This window comes from Falco naumanni, chromosome Z (assembly GCF_017639655.2).
Source record: "Falco naumanni isolate bFalNau1 chromosome Z, bFalNau1.pat, whole genome shotgun sequence".
Lineage (NCBI taxonomy): Eukaryota > Metazoa > Chordata > Aves > Falconiformes > Falconidae > Falco > Falco naumanni.
In genome coordinates this window covers 8,065,365-8,090,561 of record NC_054080.1, presented here as the reverse complement: position 1 = coordinate 8,090,561, position 25,197 = coordinate 8,065,365, and the positions used below count along the sequence as shown (strand labels likewise).

General features: G+C 39.8%; 1 protein-coding gene across 1 annotated transcript in view; it reads left to right on the top strand.

The window, feature by feature from the left end:
- Window positions 1–23,686, top strand: part of ELL2 (elongation factor for RNA polymerase II 2) — a 37,203-nt gene extending 13,517 nt beyond the window's left edge. Inside the window, exons 3-12 of the mRNA XM_040580075.1 lie at window positions 6,167–6,288; window positions 8,340–8,503; window positions 10,245–10,504; window positions 13,291–13,415; window positions 13,554–13,653; window positions 15,461–16,019; window positions 18,319–18,388; window positions 21,749–21,920; window positions 22,936–22,980; window positions 23,119–23,686. Of these exons, the coding sequence (XP_040436009.1) occupies window positions 6,167–6,288; window positions 8,340–8,503; window positions 10,245–10,504; window positions 13,291–13,415; window positions 13,554–13,653; window positions 15,461–16,019; window positions 18,319–18,388; window positions 21,749–21,920; window positions 22,936–22,980; window positions 23,119–23,259 (1,758 nt within the window). The 3' untranslated portion in view covers window positions 23,260–23,686. The remainder of the gene's footprint in view (window positions 1–6,166; window positions 6,289–8,339; window positions 8,504–10,244; window positions 10,505–13,290; window positions 13,416–13,553; window positions 13,654–15,460; window positions 16,020–18,318; window positions 18,389–21,748; window positions 21,921–22,935; window positions 22,981–23,118) is intronic.
- Window positions 23,687–25,197: the final 1,511 nt, after the last annotated feature.

The window sequence follows — 25,197 nt, the reverse complement described above, 5'->3', positions numbered from 1 at the left end:
GAAGCTTGTTTTCATTTGAGAAGATTTGAAGTCTTCTCTGCATTCTTTTGTTTCCAGGCAGCTTGCGTAAGAAAACTTTACAATTTTATCCTAAAGTCTCAAATTTCAAAAGCATAAAAATTACAAGACTCAATCTCTACAGAACATCTGTTCTTCCACTTTTGTTTTCTATATCCTGTGCTAAGACTTGTTATTTTTAATTGAAGAGGACCCTGTACCAACTCAGTCCTCCCTTCCTGAGATTTCCTTTAGCATATACAAGCTGGCATCTTTACAAATTTCACTGTGTTTACCTATAGATAAACAGATTTGGTGTCCTTACTGTCCTGTGCACTGCTATACTTACCAACACTCTCTGCCCTCTGGTGCTCAATCTAACTGCAACAAAGCGGTTGTTGGTTTGTGTTTTAGGTAGTGATGCTCTAGGAAAGGAGGACCCTGCAGTGAATGCTGTCACTGTGCATTTGCTGCAGCAGTGATGTTCATGAAGATGGCCTAGAAAAAAACTTTTATTTTTTTAAATTTCTTATGTAGTTTTCTGCAAGGATAGCTCTCTGCACCCCTGTGGGACTGACACAGTCAAATGCCCTGGCTGGCCTGGGGAAAGCAGTAGGAGCATGCTCATGGAGCCAGACTTCTTGGTGGCGGCTGCCTGTTAGGTTGGCTTCGCTGTGTTTTAAGAGCACGCCACGTCACATGAAACCAACACTAGCGTTGTTAAAGTCTCTGCTAATATTTGTGTCCTAAAGTCACCTCAGTACTGGAGATTTGGATGCTTGAAAGCAGGACGTCTGTTATCCCATCATCCACTACATAATTCAGGCAAAAAATGTGCCAGTGAGGGAAGATTCTGAGGGTTGATTAAATTTTTCTTTGAATTGTATGCAAACATAGACAAAGTTATTTTCTTTATGGAACCTTAGAGCAGAGGCAGTAGGAGCAAATTTCCTGCAGCTGCTGTCAATTAAGGATGATCAGCCACTCCTGTCTTTTCAGAGTGGATCTAGAATATAGGTTTTCTGCATCTCCATTAGCCTAGGGGGAAGCTTTTGACACTAATGGCAAGAATTCCTGCATGCTTCTGTTAAAATAACGCAAATTCTGTAGCCTAAACAAGCAATTACTCAATTTCCAGAACTGGAAAATAACTCTCCTGAAGTGGCTTCTGACACTACCTTTTTCATGTCACCTTTGACAAAGTATTAATCAGTGGATTCATCAAAGATAGAGGGTTTTTTTAAATTTTTTTTTTTTAAAAAAAGGAAAGAAGAAGGATGATGGCACAGATGGTAAAGTGGTGTGAGAAGGCAGCTGTGAAGTAAAGCAGAGAGGGAATGCAGAAGGGAAGGGATTGAAACAAACAGCTGGTCACTACAGAGCAGAAAATGTGGTCAAACCTGGTGGGGAAAACAGAGTGTTTACCTGTCTGTGCCTTAGGTGCATCTTGGCTTGTGTCTTTTTTTCCACACTTCAGTGCCTGCATTGTCGTGATAGTTTCCTGGCCATGCAGGAGAAACACCTGCTGGTGGTACTGATAGCATCCCAGGGATGCTAAGGCTTTTAAGCATGAATGGATGTAGTTTACTGCTTTGTAAATCCTCATCCATCGCAAACTAATTGGGTTATCATATGAAACAGACTGGTGATATTCTTCAGGTGTTTATCAGTTGTGGGCTTAGCTAGAAGCTAGTGGCTAAGAGGGGTATTAAGGGCTGACCTGGGTGTTAGCTGAAACTGGGTCGCTTGCCTGAAGGCTGCCAAGCAGTGGGAAGAGCAGTGAGGGCTGTGCACGTTGGGTGGGATGTACAGGGGAGCTGGCACAAGGCGTAGTGCAGCTGCTTGCATGGATGCATCTTCTGGCTTCAGGGAGAGTCTTTCATGTGACAGCCTTCTTGCTTAAGTGGGGAAGGAAGCATGTGCAAGGATAAATGTGCTTGGGCATGTGAGAAGAAAAATGATGCCTTGCCTTTCTATGCTAGTACCCCTTCTGGGAAGTATATAGGCAGTGGACTTGCCAACTCAGACCCCTTAGTTAAGGTGTTTGAAGTCAGGCAGTGTTAGGGGAAGGCTGCAGGGTTCATTGTATAAGGATGGTGCCTAGAACAGGGGGAAAGGTTGTTGTGAGAGGTGTTGTGTTCGTATACATCCATTTTCAAGGTGGCATCTTCCCTTGTCTGAACACGACTGGGGCAGCTCTTCAGGTAAGATGTGCAAACGTGGAGCTTCTCTTCAGGGCTCTCTCATCTCCTCTCGTTGCCTGATTTGGTTGGCTGCTGGTAAGGATCTGGTAGATCTAACAAAGGATTATGGCAAGGACCTTGCTGTTTCTGGAAGAACCATGTGTATCAGCTACAAACAATGGTCGGTTTGCTGTTGAGAAGTCCCCCTTTTTGCTGTAAAAGAACATAACAAATTTCTTGTCAGTGTATTACATGCTATGTACCAGCCAAGATGCTCTTTATGTTTAGAAGGTTGAATACAGATCAAAAGCAGCTTATCCGAAATGAACATGCTCACAATGGCCTCACAGTGCTACTTTCTGATGCAAGCAGAAGTTTATTTTCTATTATGGATTAATGTAGTTGCAATGTGTATTCTTAGTAAGGGCTCCCTCGACCTTCTCCAAGTATCACTCAAATAGGAAAACCAAACTTTTTGTCACTATGCTTGTCTCAAACTGAATGCAGTATCTTAATTCCGTTGATTAATTAAGTCAAAAATTCTTGAACTGCCTATTGAGCTTTTCAGAACTGTGCAATATAAGTATACAGTGTAAAACCAGGACCGTTTATTCAAAACAGAAGGCTTATTTTCAGAAGTTGCTGAGTCTGTAAACTACTTCAAAGTGTTATTTTTGCTTTCAAGGTAAAGAAAGAAATGGCAGATATGTCAACAGCAGTAAAACTTGTTCTTAAGGGTAGGAGGTGACAGTAGCCTTTTGCAAACGTAGGTATTGTCAGCACGTTTATCCAGATGAAGTACTGCTTTCTCTAGGTTGCTGGAAATGTAATAATATCTGAGAAACAGTTTCTACACTGCGTATTGCCTAGCAAAAACCCTGTGCTGTACAAGTGTGCGCCTGTAAGATGTTTACTTGATTTATCAAGGGATGAGATCATTTTTGCAAAGAAGCAGGGAGGAAGCCTTGAAATCTCTTCAGGCCGAAGCTGGTGGGTGGCATTTGGTAGAGGACAGTGCACCAGGGTGGGGTTTGCTCTGCATGGCAGGCTGCTGAAGCATTGTCCTTCTCTGGAGCAGTAGTGGGAGGGGGCAAACGTGGTGGAAACCTCTGGTGAGCTGGCAAGTGGATCAAGAGTGGCAGCTCCCAGTTGCAAGTCTCGCATCATCATCATCCTGCTGTTTAACCTGCTCTTTCTTGTTGCTGTAGTCACCTTGCATGCCAGTACTGCAAAAGCATGATATGGTACACTTGTGTTGGTGGGACATTTGACTGTAATCCGCAGGTAATTTTCTGTACACCTGCTGCCCCATGTTGGGTTTACTTCAGATAAGGTACCTTGCAAAGCCTCGGTCAAAGGGTATTATATACCTGTTTCCAGACTCCATTCCAGTTTTTCAAGGCTGCTGTGAATTTTACTCCATCCTCATGCATTTTGTCCCTGACAGCTTCGTATTACCCACAGATTCAATAATTGTACTCCATTCCATTTCATAAGTGTTTAGGCTTTCAGTTTTGATCCATAATATGGGAAACAGGCTTATCTGATTTAATTACATTTGATACAACTTTAAAAGACTTGTTTTTTTCTGTTGGACCTTGTCCCAAGTTTTTTAGACTGGATTATCTGAATTACTACAGACAAGTACATTTGCTTGTTCGAGGGACACAGCTTTTGGTTGTGTGGATACTCTGAATGGGTCCCCCCAAAAAGTTGACAAAAATCAAAGGCTTGTGTCTGCTGCATTACAAACTGCATAATAAAACTTTGGAACCAGGGATGAAAGAGTTAAATTCTATCCTCAGGTTAGTTGCACTGCCACTTTTGACTAGCAGAGCAATATGCCCCCACCATTCCTGCATTCTCTTAATCTAAATTAATGAATACCCAAGGAACAGTCATCTAGTTCTTCTGAAGTGTGTGAAAAATGTACCTGAAAATTTCCATTAAAAAATTTGAGAATGCAAGTACGTTTCTAGACCTCAGGTCTCTTTCTTGCCAAGTTTGTTGGGTGGAGGAATGGAGCTGTAAAACATTTTTGGTTTTTCCATTTGAGTCTGATCCTTGGAAATCATTGTTGATATTAAACTTCACAGGCATTTGCCTGTGGAGGCAGTCTTGTCTTTCCCCATACTTTCATCAGTGTCTTTTTCAATATTTGTGGTAAGTGGGACCTTGTTGATGAGAGTGGAACAGCAACAAACATATTTTTAAATGTGCTCTGAGGCCAGCTTCTGCCTTCATGTTACTGTGTGAAAATGCATTGAGCCACTCCATGGTTTAATAACCACAGCAATTCTACCAGAATTTGAATTATAAATATTAGGTTATAGAAATTCCTGATGTTTAAGGTGACTTTATGCACGTACATTCTGTAGACTGATTAATGGAAAATGAAGACTTTCTCAAAATAAGCCTAGAGAATGAAGCAACAGTCACCTGCTTCCCTCTGCTCTGCTGTTATTTCTTGAGAGCCAGCCTTAGATTGATCATAGTGTATATTTGTTGGCTTTCCAAAAAGTCTGTCAGGCTGAAAAGCATTGCCTCTTCTACAGTGAGTTGAATTCAAATTGTCAAATACATACACACCTGCTGTATTTACAGTAAAATCAGTATGCTGAAACATTCAGTCAGTGGTACTTAATTTGTTACGGAGTGTAGATGAATTTTAGTGTCATTTGGGCCCCTATGGTCTTCGTAGGTTGATGGCTTCTCTGTAGTAACCTTCATAATAATTAAAAGGTGAGTATATAATCCAAGTTCATGTGTATGGTAACTTAAACAATTTATTTCCATTCTTATACAGAATGCACAGATTGCTCTTTTAAGCATACTAGTGGCTTAAAGTAAGTAAAGGAATATGGTGTTAAGATGACTTGTCTTTCTCCTTCAGACAGACAAGCCACTGTCCCAAGCTGCTGGGAAGCTCTGCCAGGTACTGATGATTAAAATATAAATTGTAATGCAATGGTGTTGTAGTATCACTTTGTGCAAATGACATTGGGATTTATGAAGACTGGCCAATCTCACAAGCGAAATATTGAGAGAAAGATTTCTAAGAGGCAGTTGGATATTGCTTTTACATATCTTTGTCAGTTGTGTTTAATACTCCATTAAAAATTCAAGCAAATCTCAGAAGAATAGCTTTTTAGATTTACTGCAAGCTAGTTTCACCTTCGGAATAAAGTAGTTGGCTGGCAGTAGTTTTGCTGTGCTTCAGTATTGTTTTGTGTAGCAGCACACTGAAATATGTCCTTGTGCCAATACACATTGGAATGATTTCTCATATTTACATTTTTAAGCTCTAGCAGAATGCAGCACGTTCTGTACTAAACTATTAGTTCGGCCAAGGAAATCAAGTTTTGGTTTTTGTAAGTTTAATCAGATGTAACTATTTACATTTCACATTTATGCAAATAGTCACATCTAGAGCTGAGTAAAAGATGAAGGCTTTTAGTGCCTGCTGGAGTTGAAATTAGTCTTTTACAGTTTAGGAAGTTTTACTCTTGTAATTTAGGGGTTGCTGGTTTTTTCCTTCTTGGAGCCGACTCCTGTATGTGCTTCATTAGGACCAAATAAATGACAAAATTTGGGGCCGTGTCCGCTGTGGTCTGTGTGAAATGCTATAATCTGTTTTGTTAGATGAGCTTTGGTCCTTTTTATTGTACTCAGGTGCTTGCATTTAAAGTCAAGCAGATGTATGCTGATTCCACTAAGTGGGACGAGATTACTTGCTACTTGAATGCTTTGCTGAATTGGAGGCTGAGGGACTGTAGCTTTTCCCGTGCAGGTACTGCTGTGGCAGACAGGTAGCCAGAGCTGCTTTCAGCAGGAGAATTGTGCCAAAGGAGCCTTTTTTTGTGATATGACTGAAATCATATCAAAACTTGTGAAAATAGTTTCTCATTTAACATCTTGGGCCTAGTTAATTGCAAGCAAAAGAATGTAGATTGAAGTTTTTATGTAAACTTTTTCTTTCCTTTTAGCATGTTAAAATTCCCAAAGTTGATTCCTCAAATGAAGTGAAGACATTTAGCTTCAGCTTGTCAAATGTTGGCAAAGATAATCCTCAGGGAAGCTTTGACTGTGTCCAGCAAATGAACTCAAGGTAAGTTTTGCTTGACATTTTCTTTAAAATCTTAAAAATCTTTAAAATGGCAAATTTTAGTAGAGTCTGTGGCTTTGAGCATATAGCAAAAACTTGTAACAGAAGCGTGCTCCTAGTGATGAGTTGCAGTAGAAAATTTCTAGCAACAGTGTGGTTTCTTGCTAATTGTAAATACTGACTTTTACATAGAATTCTTTTGGGTTTTGCTCTTTAAAGAGTAACCTTTTGAGTACTTTCTTACCTCTTGGTGCTATTTTTAAAAGCATTTTGAGCTCAGCATCACCTGAGCTAGACCAGATCCATTCTGCAAGAATATGTAAATATGATTATGGCTTGCAGCATGCTAGCATGCTGGTCATGGTGGATTTGTCTTACTTCAAGAGCCACATAAATCAGTGACCTTATTCATAATTGCATGACTGTGCTGTTTCAGAACCCAGAAGTAATACAGCAGCACCTTGTTCTGGTCCTTTAAGTCAGTGGACAGTGTTAATGTCTGTGGAAGTTGGGAAGGTTCTGTGTTTTGCATTGTTTGCTTCAGGTTCTAGACTCTTCCTTCTGCATAGTAACCGTGGTGCTGGGTAACTGCGCTGTTACTATGACGTCGCAGGCAGAGCTTGTGGTAGTGGGCAGGCACGCCAACAGACGTCTCCAAAAGGCGCTGCTCAGGTTCTAGGTTACAGGAGAGCTGCTGCTCTCAATTTCAAAACAGAGATGTGTCTAGATAGCGGGCTTTTGGAGCAATAAGAAAACTGCTAATATAATAGCTTTTTGCCTAACAGGAGATCTCTCATCGTCCTCAACCTCCTCTTTCTCCCTCGTGGGGGAGCCTGAGGCAGTGTGGCTTTGGGATTTTCTTGGTTTTGTTTGGTGGTGGTTTTTTTTTGGTTTTTTTTTTTTTTTTTTTTTTTATTATTACTAAAATATGTCTGAAAGGGGCCGGGCAGCTGCCATGGCTGGCAGAAAGCAAGCAACAGGAGTGCAAGCTGGAGTAAGAGGTTCTGCCTCCGCTCCTGGCTTGTCTCTCCCAAGCACCTCTAAGAACTCTTCTATTCGGTAAGGAGCACCTTCAGTTGAATTAAACAGTATTTTTAAAGTAAGATTAAATTTATGCAGCTTTAACTGTGAATAATTCCAAATAACATGCCTAGGTAGTTTTAATGTGATTTTACCAACCTTCTTCAAAATCTAATCCAGACTAGCTAGCCAGCTTTCTTTGTGCTAAGCACTGGCAAAGTTAATGCAAAATTTGTGACATGTTACAGACAGTTAATTAAAAAAATAATGAAAAAACAAAAAACAGCACCAGAAAGGACCTCCTCAGAGCCTCTACCTGTAATTTTGTGCTTAAGGCAGGTCTGTCTTCAAAACTGGCTCGGATTTTGAAAATGCCTAGCCAGAGGATGGGATAACAGTGTTTCGGTCAGTCCTTGGCTCTTCTCATGGTGACAAAACACATAAAGGCAGTGATGTTCAAGAAAATGGGCAATGGGTAAAAGCTGTGCTTTAGATGGCAGTAAGGACCTTTTTGTCCTGTTGTAAATGTGGTGATTTCGGAACAAGGAATCAATATGTAGCTCTAGGCTATGGGCAAAACTGTAGCTGTATCATCTTGCAGTATTTGGTCAGTGGCTTGGTCCAGCTTTGACTTTGGAAACAATGCAATAAATTGGGAATGTGGGATTCTTGACCCTTCTTGGAGCGTTGATGGGGAGTTTTAGAGCACTTAAGGCATTTCGGGTTAGCTGAAGCCAGTGTCCTTTCTTTGGTGGAGCTGTTGCCGTGGCGGGTGCCATGCAGGGTACTTGTTAAGAGTGATGATAGTTAGGACAGCTTAAACAAAGCTGCTGTTAGTTGGGGTGCACTGCTGGCAAAACTGATGCAATTTGGACGTGTAGAGACAATTTGAAATATATGTGTGCCCTAGCTAGCTGTCAGAACCTGAAAATGTTTTTCTTCACCTATAAAGACAGATTTTAAAGTTCCTGATACAACCATATTTATAAACCTGAACTAGTGCTTGGGCTTAACCTTTTTCAATGTTTTTATAGTTCCGGAGACTCAAAACTCACTAGCCTGGGAGTTACACAGAATAAAATCACCATGCGTGCAACTAGTGATTCCTATCAGACGACTAAAGCACGCTTGACCCAGGTAGAAGAGGAGTCATGCAACAGAAATCTAAAGGTCATTAAAGCTGGTGGACCATTTCTAGGTATGGTTGTATTTCATTTTCTACTAGATGTCTGTAAGATTTTTAAATGCAGTAGTTTGTCTTTTGAGCATATTCTTGGGTAAAGTGGTTGTTACCTTGGGTAAGGTCTTGGTTGTACGTAGCTTGCCTCTCATGTGACAGGTTTGCATCTCCTGTTGCTGCGTTCAGACATTCTTTTTCACTCCCAGAAACCTGCCAGTCCTTCCTTGTTCCATATGGCTTGACTGTTTGAAATTTTGGCCATTGAGCTAAGGGGTTTTACCACCCCACGCACCTAAATTCTCTGGTTTACTAGCTAATGCTTTCTTTGTGTAACAGCAGTTTTGAGTCCCTGAATACTGTGCTAAACTATTAACCTTAATTTGTAATCTAAAAAATTTAACATTGAGAAGGTCTTATATGCAAATTCATAAGCTTAATGTGAAAGACTTTGCTTTTCACACTTGCTAATGCTGATTTAAATGCTTACAGTATCATCTGTGGAGGAGGGGTGCGTATCTACATTGAATTTACCTTGTCAGAAAGTTTGTAATGTGTTTAATAGACTGGCAAGTTCATACTGTTGTAAAAAAAAATTGTGTGTGTTTGCATGATTGGATTTGTTCTTGGAACCCAGAAGGACAGACTCTGGGGGAGCAGTTGAGGTGGGAAAGATTTGGCCTCCACTGCAAGATGGAAACAAAATTTTGCTATTCCAGAGGACAAGCAGTACATAAGCACAGCTCAGTCTCTGTGTTTCTGATAGAAGAAAGCAAGCTCCAGATTGTGTCATCAGTACTCATTAAGGCTCCCTCATGTACCAAACATGAGCTGTTGATTTCAGAAAAATGCCTGGTTTCTGTCACATCCTCTGTTGGACTGCTAACAGTATTTACTAGAATAATGTTCTGTAGTATTCTGATTTTTTTTTTTTTTTCTGTCCAACAGCAAATGCTGACTAAAAATACAGAGGAGTTTAAAAACAAGGGAGTTGAAAACAAAAGTTTCCAGTTTAAAAACACTGGAAAACTGAGATTCAGGTTGGGTGGGATTACTGTAAAATTCTGAACGCATCACTGGCAAACACTTGCATTGTTCCTCCAGCTGAGAAAGATGGGTTGTGTATTTTTTGTAGAGTATGATCCAAAGTGCTGTGCAGGCTGTGTTTTAAAACTTCTCTGGCCTGGCTCCCAAGAACTGTTGAATTTTTGGTGTATTGTTTCTGACAAACCTGGGCTTATTAATTAAGTGGGGAACATTTCAGCTTAAAATGTGGGGTAACTTATGGTAAGTCAAGTGATTAACACCAAGTGTTGGTAGTTTCTTTAAGCAGTGATGCAGCTAAAGGTTTAGACTTGGTCTCCCTAGACATCAGTGGGGAATCTTTTAATGATATGGAAGACTTTTGCATCACACTTTAGAGTGCACTTCTAAAAAAATGCCAGATTTTCGGTATCAGTGCTTGAGCTTATAAACTGGAAAAATAATAACAGCACCATCTATATAAATAATCAATAAAGTCTTCTTACTAGTATCCCTCATTTACTAGCATTTTTTAATATTGGATATTTGTTAATGTCTATCTTGATGTATCTTTACTACCTGTATTCTTATAGATCTTGAAATGCTATCTAAATAGTTTTTAGAGTTTATCTAGTTTGGTAAATTCTTTTAAATCAACTTTCTTGTCTTCTCCTAACCTCCCATGTCACCCTGTTTTTTTCTTACTTTTTTTTTTTTTTTTCCTTAACCCTTACTTTAGGCAGAAGAGTACCGATCAAAAAACTAATACGGTGTGGTTCAAGTCCTGTGCTAGTGCGGAATAAAGTGACATCCACAAACTGCGGCAAAACATCACGGAGGTCTCAAAAACACAGTAGTGTTTCCCACAGACCATACAGGGACAGGGTGGTTCACTTACTGGCACTGAAGAACTACAAGAAACCAGAGCTACTTGCTCGCTTGCAGCGAGATGGTGTCAACCAAAAGGACAGGAATTCCCTTGGAATTATCCTCAAGCAGGTGAGGTCACAGAGTTTGTGCCAGCAGTTTTTCCCTCCTGCTATTCTTTTAATTGTAGTTTTGAGCTGTGTTACTCCAGTGTTTAAATTAGAAAATAATAAACAACTTGGGTAATGGTCCCTGTTTTTAAGTTTTTCAGTAACCTTTACACAGATGCCCCAGACTGCAAGTCAGCATGATGAGGGGAAGGGCAAATTAAAAAAATTGTGGAGTGGTTTTGTTTTGCTAGAATGGCAGGCAATAATTAACTATTTCTAGCTCTGTTCATCCTGACGTCTTAGTTTTTCCTTGCTCTTACTTGGACTGTTCAGCTGCTCAATTGAGAGAAACTGACCACATGTACTCTCAATTCTGTGAAGTAGTTTGTCATAGTATTTAACATTTCTTGTGACAAGTTTATGAGGAGAGAAGTTTGGTAATTGCATAGGTTAGAATTTCAATTGAATGTAGCTGGTGACCTGTAAAGGTACTTGGCTTCTCTTGGGATCTGTTAGAATTGTGATGCAGGGAAGGGTGTTACAGCCAAATCATAAATGAAATAGGTGGTGATGGTCCGATTTTGAGCATAGCCTTTCTTTGGTGTCATGTGGATTTTGTCTTTATCTTACTTTAAACCTTTTTTTATATTCAGTGACTTTTCCAGTGCTCCATTAAGTTCCACTTGTATTTCTTTATCACATCCATCAGAATTATTGGTAAGCTTATAGTGTTGTATTGGTAAGCCTATAATGTGGTACAGGTGAAAGTTTTAAGATGTGTGTTTGAGAGCATCACTTAGTAATTTTCTACAACAACTGTTCAGAAAAGGCTTTTTAATGTATAAGATGGCAGTGACTTCTCCCTTACTTTTTAAATATTTGCTGTATCAGTAGACTGTGGCTGAATTGTGCATGAATTAATATATAAAGAAGGAATATTTCTCATTTATCAAGGGAAAGAAGTGTTTTAGAACCTATTAAAGTGAGTAAAATTCTACATTTATGCAGCTTTGATCCTACACTGAACTTTAAAAACTCATTCCTTGAATATGTCAAGTGTTGTTGCTTTGTTTACACGGTGCAATAGTGGTTTTTTTACCCTGAAGACATACACAATTGAATGAGATCCGTGTTCTTACATACAGATTGAAGCAGTCAATTTATTAAGTCAATTATAAAATTCCAAAAGATCAGTTCTCAAGAGGGTAAAAGGTGAAAAAACTTTGTGTCCTGTTTCTCTTGGCAACATTTAAGGACACTTTCTTGGAGTCTGTTCCCTTTATGTGGAGTAGACTACCCCAGGCTGTTGGTTTGCACTCAGAAATGGTTGTGTTAGCAGCACTAAACCCTGAAAAGCCTTGCTGACTCTTTTTTCTAGCTTCGTAATAAGGGGTTTTAGGGGGTTTGGGGCTTTTTTTTTTTTTTTTTTTTGGGGGGGGGGGAGGGGGGGAGGGAGGCGGGGGGGGGAGGGGGGAGGGGGGAGGGAGGCGGGGGGGGAAGGTGTGTGTGTGGTTTTTTTGTACAGATCTAAAAGCAGCAGCCAGAACTTGGTAAGATCTAATACACACAGATTTGCTTCTCTTAGAATCTAGCCTTCGTTCTCTTTTTAATGAGTGAATTACTGTTTCAGGGTATCTTGGTTACTTTGGGTTGGTTTGTTTGTTAGTTTTAAGCTGGGAACAGACAGACACACAGACAGACATGAATTAGTATTTATCACTTTTCATGTTTTGGAGGAAAAAAATAGGCAAAGCTGTGAAAAGGCGAGTTATTCGGCATTTTGTATTAATGGAGAGCTTTTCTTTGAGGTTTTCTCTGAAACTCTGAATAGGTGTCAAGTGATGAAGTCTAAACCACCACTTTAGGGGTCAGCAGTCTCAGGGTTTTACTAACTCATTTTAACTTTTTGATTATGAGGAAGATATAAACCCATTTTCTTTTCAAAAGTGTACAGCAAGGCATGCACGCAGCCTTCTCGCGACAATACTTTGCTGTAATGAATCCTGTGTCGGCAAAATTAAGAGTGCTTCTCCTTAATTTTTTTAGCACTCCTTAAATGTTTTAGCACTAAACCTTGTTTTCAAAAAGTAACTTGCTAGATATGAGTAGAGTTACTTTTTTTTCCCCAATTGGCAAAACTTTGATATGGCTTAAAACTAATGGCATAGATTAAATAATTAATCTTTGTACTTGAAGTAGTTCAGGGCTAGTTGGGTTATCGCAGAACACTGTGCAGTAGAAAGCTTTTGTGTGGCTTTTAAACAGAATTGCTTTTCTTTCTCAAGCCAAATGATGACATACTGTGGTCATTAATTGGATGATGGAAAAAATGCATTGTTCCATGGATAGTCTGCTCTGCCATCCCAGTATAGCTGTGTAAAACGAAAGAACAGCAGGTTTCCTCCTGCAGTTGAACAAATCTGAATTTGTATGTGGAGATAGCATTCTTCAGTTGTTAAAAAAAGAAACATAAATAAACAACTAGGCCTCTTAATGTAAAGTTTTGGCATAGTATTGGCTGTATTAAAGACAATATGGTGAGGAGAGAGGTTTTCGTGGAGTATGTTTCATACAGCAGCAGTGTGGGATTTTCTTACATCCAAATTCCTACCTCTCAAATGGGCCGCATTTTTTTTAAATTGGTGCTCATTACGTGAGAGCCACTTTTGATCTTCACATCTGACAAACCTGGAAAACTGGTGTATGATTGCCTTTTCAGCTTTGATTTAGCTTTGCAGTACCAGTCTTATTTCTGTAGTTCGCATTTAGGTATAATGAGTGTTTATTTTCTTAAATGTCTGCCTGTAGGTAGCCAGCTTGAATCCAAAGGATAACTGCTACGTTCTGAGGGATTACTTATTTAAAGACATTCAGAAAGATTGGCCTGGATACACTGAAGAAGAAAGACAGTCATTGGAGTTAATACTTTCGAAGTAAGCTCAGTTTCCAGGGGAAGGAAAATAGCCTTCTAAAAAACTTTCTCTGGGAGATGAATGTCTGTCTTCCCTATAATGAAATAACTATGACATAGACATTTCTGCTTGTAACCTGATGTTGGGTCATCCTTACAGGAAGTTAAATCCACCTCAGAGTGCCGCCACCGCCACCACTACCAGCAGCGATTCGGTCTCTGCTGCGACTTCTAAGAACAATGATAAATCAACTGCTCAGGTATGTTTTTGGTGTGTGTGTGTGTTTAACATTATTTACAATGTATTAAGATTTAGCACACTTTATATAAAGATTCATCACACTTTATAGAACACTATATAAAGTTGTGAAGCACTAACAGTTTTTAACACATGAAAAACTGAAACTTTTATTTCTAATTGGTTTATTTTTTTTATAGAGGGCGGTTTGCACTGTCAGAGAGATTTGACAAAATGTCAAAACCCTTACAGTCACGTAGCTTAAGGGCTGCTATATTTATCATTCTGTATTTCAGAATGTTTATTAAAATATTTGGGAAAATAAACAATTGCTGTCTACACAGTATTTTGTAAACACACTTAGATCTCTGACAAAGATGAGCCCTGTCATGTTTGAACAGCCAACACCTTGGCCTAAATCACAACTGACCATGCATCGCACGCTGACCTTGCAGAAGCCTTGTAAAGTTTCGACTCACCTGCTGAACTTCTTGGTTACCGTTACTGTTACACAACCCTGTACTATGGTTAAATACTTAAAACTGTTTTGTATTGCCACATAACTTGTTTATCTTGATGTGCCTGAAGGTCTTCTAAAGACAAGACGTGTATGTTTTTGTTACATGGCTGTATGTGTTCAAGGTTCTTTGTGGTATGGTAGTTAATAATACACAAAATACGCACAAACATCCTTGTGCTACTGTTTAAAGCTTAGGAAGGTCTAGAATAAAGACAAATTACAGTGGTGATCCACTTGGAGGAATATGTTTTTAATTATTTTTCCATATAGGCATCATTTAAGCACCTGTTTTGATTCAGGGTAGCCCAGGTATGAAAAGGCAGATCTGAATCAGCAGGTACATCTGCCTCCCCACAGCCTTTTCAGACTTAAAATGCACATGTCCTGTTTTCCTATCAATACAAGAGGATGAGGCAAACGCTTTTAGAAGAAGTTTGGAAGATTTTGCTTAAAAGGCATCACTTTAAGGAGAAATTTGATACCTTCTATGACTAAAACTGCACACTTCAGTGCACACAGTGTACAGGGATAAACTGGGAGGTACAGAAAGTCCTTTATCACCGAGATAACCACATTTAAATGGAGGAGGGAGGGCACACCTCTGTTTTTTCCCCCTGATTTTCTTCCAGTCAGAGCATGAAATGCTACAGGTCCCAGCGACCTCTGTGCACTTGCCTCTGTACACACGGAGTCTGGATTTATTTCAGCAGGGTGGCACAGAGCTGTGTCTGGCACTCCTGGTCCAAGCTGCCGCTTATACATCAACCTGAGCAGCATATGTTTGCTAGGCAAGGTGATGTGAGCCAGCGTTGCAGCTGGAGAACAGCTGGGATGACAGCTTAGGGGAACCGGGGGCTTTACCTGTTCTTATCAGCTTTGCACTTCACACACCCTGGTAAGCGCGCTGCCGTATGCTTCTTGGGGCTGCTGTAGTCATCTGTGTGGCTGTGTGACAGCAAAGGCTGGCTCTTGACCTGGTGTTTCCAAACAGGGATTGGTACCTGAGCGATAACCACCTGACCTCATTTCGGTGACGCCTTTGGTAGAGCTGCTGTAGAGAGCATCTTTCTCCCAAAGACTTTTATCTGTAGATTTGAAGAGCAACTTGCAAAGTCATAAGATTAGAAACCTGGGATGTAATACACCATGTATTTAGCTGTAGTACTTCTTTGTTTGACAGCTCTTGTTAGGGAAGGTGTGTTTTCAACAATTGCCTGTTAAGAAATGCTCCTTTTGCAGAACGGCAGCAAAACTTAATTCTGATCGTGTTTTTTTGGTTGGTTTGTTGGTGTTTTTTTAATTATTACAGAAGCGGCATTCGAGTCCCATTTCTGTCCGTCACATGGGCAAAAAGCAGAGGATAGCTCATCTGAGCAATCGAACGTACCCCTTGCTCAGCAGCCACCTGCCAGCCCTCAGTGCAAAAGCCACCACTGCCCCTCTGCTGTCCACCACCACCACAACCATCTCGACTCCCTCTTCTGCGTTGCTACCTTCCACACGCCTCATTTCCAGCACTCCTCAAGTTGCCTTGTACAAATCCCCCAGCACCCCTAAGGGGCAGGGGTCACAAAAGCTGCCGGTGGCCACCTTCAGTCAAAATGGAAGTATCGCCTGTGAAGTGCAGCAGGAAAAACATACCTCTCTGACTCCTTGTAGAATCCCAGTGGCTTCCGCCGTGCAGGTGAAGCCTCCTATGTCTGCCGGCAAGAAGCCTGTGGTGTTGCACAAAAAGTCCTGTAATGTGAAAGAGCATAAGAAGAACAAAAGCAATATGCAGGATGTTAGGGCAAGTGAGGAGGAGAAAAACGCTAGTGAAGAAGAAACTACCAACTGGAAAAAATCCTCCGATCTGGATTCAGGTGATGGTATTAACACACTGCTTTTCCTAACTGCTGTATGGGTAATCCTGGTGAAAAGGGACCGCCAAGAAAATGGTCTGTTTTTTCATTTGCTGTATGTTAAGTGCTTTGCCATTATCCCTACTTTATGGTCATGAAGAATCATTTTTTTGTTTTTGCCATTGCATTACCTTGTAAATGTTAGTTTGAAAAAAAGAAGGAAAAAAACCCAACAAAAACCACAACAAAACCCAGAAGCTGTCCTCCTGGAACTTCATCTAAATTTAGGTTCATTTTAAAGAATTCTCACTGTGTAGTACAAAAATCATTAGAAACATTAAATAGATTGCTGTTGGGCAGAAACTGGTGAAGAGGAAGAGCTAGGTGCTAGAACAACACACGGAATGGATTTTTTTTTGTTTGTTTTGCTTGATTTCCAGTAAACTGACAGTTTACTGAAGCTTAATCCACTTTTTCCCATCAGCAAATTGTAAAGTCTGTATGCTGAAAATAAAAACCTGTGATGCATATTTATAGCATACTAGTTTACTTAAACACACAGATGTAAATGTATTTCATCGTGTATCACAACACAAGGTTCATCAACTCTCAGAGTCTAAAACCTACATAAACTGATGTGGTTTACTAGAGTTCTGATTTGAACTGGGCTGTGGGCTCCTCTCCATCTTAGCTGCAGAATTTATTACTTCAAAAGATGTAGAAATGGTACACGCTTAAAATGGCATTGAAAAGCTTAACAGAAGTGCACAAAGAGTACTTGATTTCTTAACATGCGCACACACACACACAAAATTGGGCAGAGTTCAGCTCCTGTGTTAAATCTGCGTGTTAACTAATTTCAGTGGTTTGACTCGCAGGTTAGAAGTCAGGTTTAGCTCTCTGCTGTCACAGCTTGGGAGGCATCTTTAGAGTATGCAAGGTGCCTCTTTGAACTGGTGGTGTGCTTTGGGATGGTCTTTTCACATTAGCCTGGACATACCTCAAGTGCCTGCATGGTTTGGGATTGCTTTGAATTCATAAACATCTGACCCGTCTTTCTCCAGAAGCTGGTAACAAAATTTTGAACAGCTAGGGAAGGAAAAAATCTGTACAGCGTTTCAAGTTAGTGCTTACCCTGAAGGTTTCAAATGGTCCAAGCCAGAATGAACTTGAATTTTTGGAAATCAAATGCTCGCAGGAAAACTGTTGACATAAGTTGGTTGTACATACTGTGACTATTAATATTACTGTTTGCTTTTTTCTCAAATTTTGTTCCCACTTCTGCACTTCTCTTTATACTCTGCTGTGCCATGTAATAATTGTAATATTAAAAGCAGAAAAATTGAGTAGAACATCACATGATAGCTCTTTTCTCCCCCCATGGCTTAAAGCTGAGATAGCTTAGAGATTGGCAAGAATGTTGAGTGTTAGCAGAAATACTGTGTTTACACAGTGGCCATGTAAGTTAATAATGAATATAAAGGATTGTGTGTTTTTTAAGCTTGCCGCAAAACCCCAAATGAAAAGCAGAGATTACCAGGACACTTGAGTGTTCCTCCTTGTCCCAGCTAACTTTTTCTTACAGCAGCTAATGTTCTTATTTATCGGAAAAATAGGAGGCTCCTGAAATATTCCTTTAAAAACAGGGATTAGAGATTAAGCATACTGTGCTTTCTAAATGCCATTTAAAAGAGCTAAAGAGCTATTTACAAGTGCAAATAACTTTCAAACCCAGTATTGCCATGTTAATGAGGAGCAAGTCTTTGTTGCAGGTTATTGAAGCCTGAGGGCCAGTAACCCATATACAATACTATTGACTTTCCCACTTCGAAGAGTGCTGAAGTTAAATCTAACTTTGGATATCTGTAATTGGCAAGGAAGGAGGAATAAAAAACATGGCATGAAAAGAACTTCAGCTTTCTACTCTATTTCTCACTGGAACTTGCATGTTGCAATAGATACATATCTGTCTATCTCTGTGTCAAGCTGTTGTCTTTTGTGCAGCTACATTTGTTGCTGCATAATTTGAATTGCTGTGCAGATGCCACATCATGTCTTCAAATAAGAAAAACTGACCTTGGATGAATACTGTGGTAGCACAGAACCTGTAGAATAAAGTAGCCGTGCCCTCTTTCTAAACCCCGGGACTGCCTACTGTGGAGAAGGTCGTGTGAGCCCTATTATTAACTTACAGTGCTTATTCAGAGTAATTTACTGTGAGAATAAAACTCTAAAGGATTATGTTTTCAAGCCTGTCAGGTTAGTATTGCTCAGCTATATTAAACATCTGTTTTATCACAAGTATCAAAATTCTGTTTTTCTGTAGGACTTACAGAAACTTGCACTGCCTCTGTAGAATCTCCTTCCTCAACACCTGAACAACCAGACTACATCCTGTGAGTAAAATGATGAAAACTCTCTTGCCGCTGATGGAAGTAGTTGAAAAATCACATATAAAAACTCTCATTTAGCTGCAAAATCAAAAATTTACCAAAATGTAAATTTAGAAGAATGACATGTAATTTTAGAATAATGTCAAGTTTCTTTAAGTCACTCAGCTGCCTTATTCGAGTACTGGTGAGTTTTAAACACTGAGATTGTCCCTTAATTATTGCAGGGGAAAAGAAGTGTGAAAAAGAATTTTTGATATACTGTAGAAGATTTGAAATGCTTGATTACATTCTTCTTCAAGAACACAATTTAAAAAAGCAACGAACCTGTGCTGTTTTCTTTGTAGAGGTCAGGCAATACAGGAGGAAAGCTGAATGCAAAATACTGAATATGTAAATTTGAACATCTTTCCTGTGTTTTCACTGCTTAGTGTTTCTAAGCTGGAAAGCTGGGGAGGGAAGATGGCAGACATTGAAGTCCAGCATTACAGAGCCTTTATATGAGCTAACAGGAGTTAACTATCAAAGTTATTTCTAAAACTTTGGTGTAAAATGGCCACTGACTAACTTGAAGTTACAGCAAAATTGTCCAATTTCACCATAGAATTGCAGACTGAAGAGCTAGAGCAAACAAAAATCTCAATTCAGATTTTAAATTTTAGCTGCTTAGTTTTGACTACAAAGCAAGATAAAAATGCATTATTTGACTTGCACATCAAATGTTACATATCTACAATGACTGGCATTTTGCAGCCTATGGAATTACAGAAGGGCTTCCTGCTGAGTTTAATTTTAACTCCTTAACAAGCTGGCACACATTAGATTAAAATTCCCAAAAGATAAATTTTTCCTTCTATATAAAAAAGTTTTTAATCTATATCAAGTATTAAAGAACTTTAAAATTAAATAGCTCTAATAACAGAATCATTTGGTTGCCTAAATCCTTTTTTAGAATATTTAAACTTTTCTACCAGGAAGAGTTTTCATTACTGTTGTAAAAAGAGAAATAGCTTCCGCAAATGCCCAGTGTCTGGGCTTTTCCCTCACTGTTTTATCAGTGGGCTTTTTTGAAAATGTGAACGTTGAAAGAGGCTGCAGTAGAATAACTGGAATAACTTGGTCAGTGCAACCTGAATTTCTAGTAAAATGCTCTTCTAGTGGGAGGATAGGCACAGTGGGGAGCAATCTCACCTCTTTCCTCTGCTGGAAGTATGAGTTTGAGAAGGTTTTGAAGGGCCTTCAGTGCTCAGAGCTGAAATGAGCACCATGATAGGTAAAGCCAGGATGAGCCTGATGCTTGCGAGCAGTGCAGTTGTGTGGCAGCAGCTGCAGAAGCAGCGTTGTTGAGTCCCCTCGTTGTATTTGCAGTGAAGAAGTGGAGGGAGAAGCGTGTCTATCTGTTAAAATGCTACACATTGCCAGGTTCCCCAGCTTCTGCCCAAGGAGTAATGTCAGCAAGGGTGGTCAGACTTCCCCATAGCACCTGGGTGCATCTTCCATCTGCATTAGAGCAGATGGGGTGGTAGCACCCTGCGTCATATTTAATGCCGTGAGTGATGCTTTGTGGAAAGACTGAAAGTTAGTCTGGTCGTGCAGGGAAGCAGTCTAGTTCTTCGTGCATTAGCTAAGAACTCAAACCTGTGTTTAATTCCCAGCCTCTGCTGGGTGAAAATGAGCAGATTCAGCTCTTTGCTGTCCGCTTCTCAGTCAGCTGAGGGCGGTGACACTGAGGAGTAAGGTATGTGGTTTTTGGTAATCTACTATTAAAGTTGCATGTCAATAACCATTGCTACAAGCTTAAAAAAAAAAAAAAAAAAAAAGAAACCAAAAGAAAAAAGCCTTCATGCAAGTTTTCATGAAGTTGGTTTAGTTCTAATTGGGATTAAAAGCTTTAATGAAGAATCCCTGTGAAAGGGGCAACATCTGGAGCAATCTCAGAGATAATCAGCTGGCCATAGTGTCCTGGAAAAAAATGAGGTCGCGCTGTTTCAGACATCTGCCTGATCACTACAGAAAGATTGAAACCTGAGAGCAGCTGACTTGCAATTTGATCCAGTTTAAAGGACTTTGGTAGTTTATTCCAGCTTCTCTTCCTGTCTCTTAAATGCTGCATAATTCATGAGTGAAGGTACTTTCCATCTTAATATAAAGATTATGAGAGTAAAGGAACTCAAGCTTTCTAAGCAAAGTTTAAGCAAAAAGTAGAAAACAAAAATGGATTCCTGTTTCTTTCCATTTCTACTCATTTCTTCCCTCTCCACACACTTCGATTGCAAGTGCTTTGCTGGGCTCTTGCCCTATGCTAGGACTCTTGCTGTGGGCTGTAGCCAGTAGTCCGCCTGTCACTTTACAGGTACCTCCCAAAATGTTGAAGGGCACCTGCAGTTTTCCTTTAAAAACCCTCTAGTGCTCTAATCAGGTTCATCTGACCTGGGACGCATCACGGACAAAAACCGTTGTCTGCATTGGTACAGACTTTCAACTTGTTAATTTTTTATTGCTTATGAAAATCAACCTAAGGGTCATTTGAAGGATTCGTCCCTGTGTGGAGGTGCCTGTGTCATCCAAAGAGAACCAGGTCTTCTGGCTAGGGGAACCAGAAGTATTGGTGTGATGGCGGTGCAAAGTGGTATCTGTTACTCACGTTGCCACTTTGTGCTGGGTTTGTCTAATGAGCTTGTTAAATTCACTCATGTTGACCTGAGGGAGAGGGGAACGAAGCAAGTTTCAATCACATCAGTCATGGGATTTGCCCTCCTTAGGAGGTGAGGTGATGCGATTTTTTTTTCTTTTGTTCCCAACTTGTCTGCAGTTTGTTTCTGTTGCTGTTTTGCAAATGCCTTAGTTGAGTGGACAGCAGTGGAACTGGTTTTCATGAAAATAATTAGATTTTATCCTTAACTAGGCTTTGCTGTTAGGCACTAATGTAGCCAAAAACCTAGCTGCATCCAACTCCATAATTGGAGTCACTTACGAAAATATAATGAAAATGAATTTTCAAAAGTAAATGTTACTTAACTAACCTGTCCTTTCATGGAGTTTATAATCTAGCAGTTTCTCTCCCTCAGTGAAGCTGATGTGTTTATTGGTCCTTCTATATTTGTATGATTGCTAATGTTTTCTAAGTATGCCACATATATTTTTTTTTGCCAGCTTCTGAATAAAAACTCTAAAAAGCACAATATTGGCAACTGTCATAAAAATACGGTAGATTTCTGTAATTACATAAATATGTTCTCTTGGAGCACATGTGCTTATGTGTGGAAGCAGTCAGTCGCATAGTTAACTGACTTAATGCTTGGGTATCTACACTTGATATTCACTGACCGTGATGTAAAATTTCACATGTACTTATTTTTCCATTAGAAAATACACAGCTATAGGCTCATACAATCAACGCCAGAGTTACAAGGATGACTTCAATGCGGAGTTTGATGAATACAGGACTTTGCATGCTCGAATAGACAGTGTCATCAAGAGATTCACGCAGCTTGATGAACTGCGGAAGAGTCTTTCTCCAGGGTCCAAAGAATATGAGGTAAAGAAGGATAAAACTGTGAAGATTGTGTTTCATCGCTCTCTTAGCCCTTCCAAAAGCCCACATTTTCAGCATGGGCAGACTCTTCAGTATATTAATCTATTAAATTAGATTAATATCATTTTAAAAGACTTGTCAGGTTCAATGTCTGAGACTGAGTAATAGGTCACGTAGCTGGAATTACCAGACTGGCTCAGACTTTGCTGACTGCCTTAGCATCCTTCCAAGGTGGTTGCTGTTACACAGAGTAGGGAGAGGTTTGGAAGCACATGGAAACCAGCGTCCATAATCCCAAAGCTTTCCTGCCCCTCTGTTTCCCATGATTTTATACACTTAACTAAACCTACTGCCACAACTTACTCATCTCCCAGGTGGCTGATCCTAGCTACAATTTTCACAGAGAAGAGAGTTAAACACCTGATATTCTGGTTTTCCCACCTGGACTTCTCTGTGTTGGACATACAAATTCCAGATATTTGGTATTAGGGTTCTTTAATTCTCTGTGCACGCTGAGGATTTTGGGTTGGCTTTTATTGCGTTTTTGGCCAGATTGCAGATGTATTTGTGAGCAGAGGGAGTATTTTAAAATCCCTGGTACTGCTCGATCAGACAAAGGGAAGTCTTGCAGACCCTGCTCAGACCCAGACCATGCTCGGGCCCTGCGTGGGCTAGCTCTGATTTTTGAAGTTTGAGGAAACCCTGCAAAAAGTTGTTCAGCCCTGAAACTCTACCTATTTGAGCTGTCTGTGAATGCACAGCAGCGTAAGTGACTGCTCAAAGGGAATCTTCAAACACATGCTCCCTTTGTTGTCTATTTACAGGTTTAATTGCAGATTTTGCGTGATAAGGGGAGTTGAGGGTTTATTTTTGCAGTGCCAGGAGAGTGGTGGCTCATGGATAGCGAAATATCTAGAGGAAAACTGAGTATATTTTTAGCATTTTACATAAATTTGCATTTTCTGACAGTGGTGAAATGTTCCTCATATTGTCTTCATGTACTTTTTTTTCCTTGAAGGTCTTTTGTGAGGAAGTCTTAGAAGAGTATCAAAAGGTAAAAGAGGTATGTGTAACACCAGATCTGTGGAAGGTAGCAGTCACCAAGACTGGCTCAAGGCTATTTTTAAGCAAAGAAGATGAAATACTAAACTCTGCAGAAATGTTTTCATGCCCAGATTTTCTTTTTACCTCATCTTTACAGTCTTATCCCAGCTACTATGAAGAGAAACACAGATGTGAGTACCTCCACAAGAAGCTGTCTCACATCAAGAGAATGGTAGTGGAATTCGACAGACAGCAGGCAGAGACGTGGCACTACGCCTTATTTGGCCAGCACAGTTGAATGAAGCCTGTTTATTTAAAACTTAGTCGCTCAAAGATTCTCCAAGTTAGTATCAAACCTCTGCATTACATAAATTTCAGTATTAGTAGACTTAAGTTAACTACTTGTGGTGTTGGTGGTGTTTTATTGTTTGTTTGTTTTTTGGGGTTTTTTTTTTCATATTTGAAGCTGCTTTTTCTGGTCCCTTTTCTTCAAGAGTTACGTTTGTCCATTGAAGTAATTCTGTCAGTAGATGCTGGGGACCCAGTGCCTTTACTATGAAATTGTGACACTTTAAGAAAATATTGTCTCAAACTGAAATGTGTTTGGGTAGGTATAAGCCTGTTTTCTGGCCTTCCTTGTTAATGCAAACTCTTTGCCTTAAAGGTAGAAACTTTAGAAATTTGCACAAAATAAAAAAAAAAAATTTTTTTTGGAGGGTTAAAGAGGCGCGTATATGTATGTGCTGTATACAGCCCATTTTGTTACAACAGAAACTCACCACTGCAACTTCAACCATCCATTGCAGTGGTTGCCTTAAGGTGTTTGTGTGTATTTAATGCATTAAATTATCAGCTACACTGCTTCCCACTTTGCACCTGGGAAGCACTGTGTGGCCTACCAGTGTCTGGAAGTGTGTGCTTTTACTGTGTGTGTGTAAGAATGTGTGGGTGTGAGCATGTGTGATGGGGAAAATAAAAGAAACACACAAAAAAAGCTGCTACTTTATGTAGGCGCTTAGGTTAAAACAACTGATCAGTGTTGCTATAGGTTTTTCCTATAAAAATGCTCCTTCTATTGTGGAAGAGAGAGCATTTCATTTCAATAGTTTGTCAGCTTTAATAATATTGGGGAGATTATTAAAATAAAATATAGTTTTGGGGCAAGATTATAAAATTAAACATGTAGGTTACCTATTTATATACTACTACAAAGTATTTTTTGAAGAGAGATATGCAAAGAAGCTACTGCCTACATGAAAGATATATATTTAAAGATTTTTGTCCTGGATACCAGGAATATAACAAAGAACAGATGTATTTAACTTTAAAATACTGTGATCACCAAACAGCACAAACTTCCATTTCATGCAGTTTTTAGGTTTATTTTGATGTAAACCACTGCTTACTTTATCATGTGAAAACACAGGTTATTTGGTCAAAACTGAGCAAAACCTTTGTGTGTCTTAATGTGTTTCTCTTTTCAAAATGCTGCCAATTGAAAAGGGAAGCATTATGTTTACAAATCTGGAGGTTTTGCCAAAATTTTGGTAGCATTGCTAAGACGTTTTATATCCAGCATCCAAAAAAATGTTGTGTATCACTGTAAACCAGAAAATGTGCAATTGCCAGAAAACATGCATTCAGGTAAACAGGAGCAATGGAGTATTTGCCTTAAATTTCTTGGTTCAAAGACATCACATTCATGATGATGGAACGACAAGCAAGGTGCCTCCCTTTCTGTTACATGTCCAATACTTGTGTTACCTCCTTGAGACCAGGTTGGCTTTGGGTCTCTCAAATTAGCACAGTTGTTTTCAACTCCACATTTCAAACAGCAATATGAAGAGAAGGTTTCTTGCTTCCCGTTCTGCATTCATCTGGGTTGAATGCTGGAATTCAGTGCTGAGTGTACACCCACAGTAGTGCCCAGGTGTCAGCATGGGGGCATTCAAATCGTTGCAGGTCTGGATGCAGCTGCGCTGGGTTGTTAGCCTTCAACCCAGAAATAAAGTGGCTGTTCAGATTAAAACGGTGTGAAGTTCCCCATTATTGGGACCCATTTTGGCAGTTCTGTGCTCTTTATCTGAACTCTGTGCCTGGATCTGACATCAACTGCCATCATGGGACACACAGTGCTGCTACGGCTGTCTCAATGCGTTGCAATAACTGAGACTCGGCGCAGTTAATTGACTTTTCTTTTTTTACCTTTACACCTTTTACCATTGGCCTGTATTTG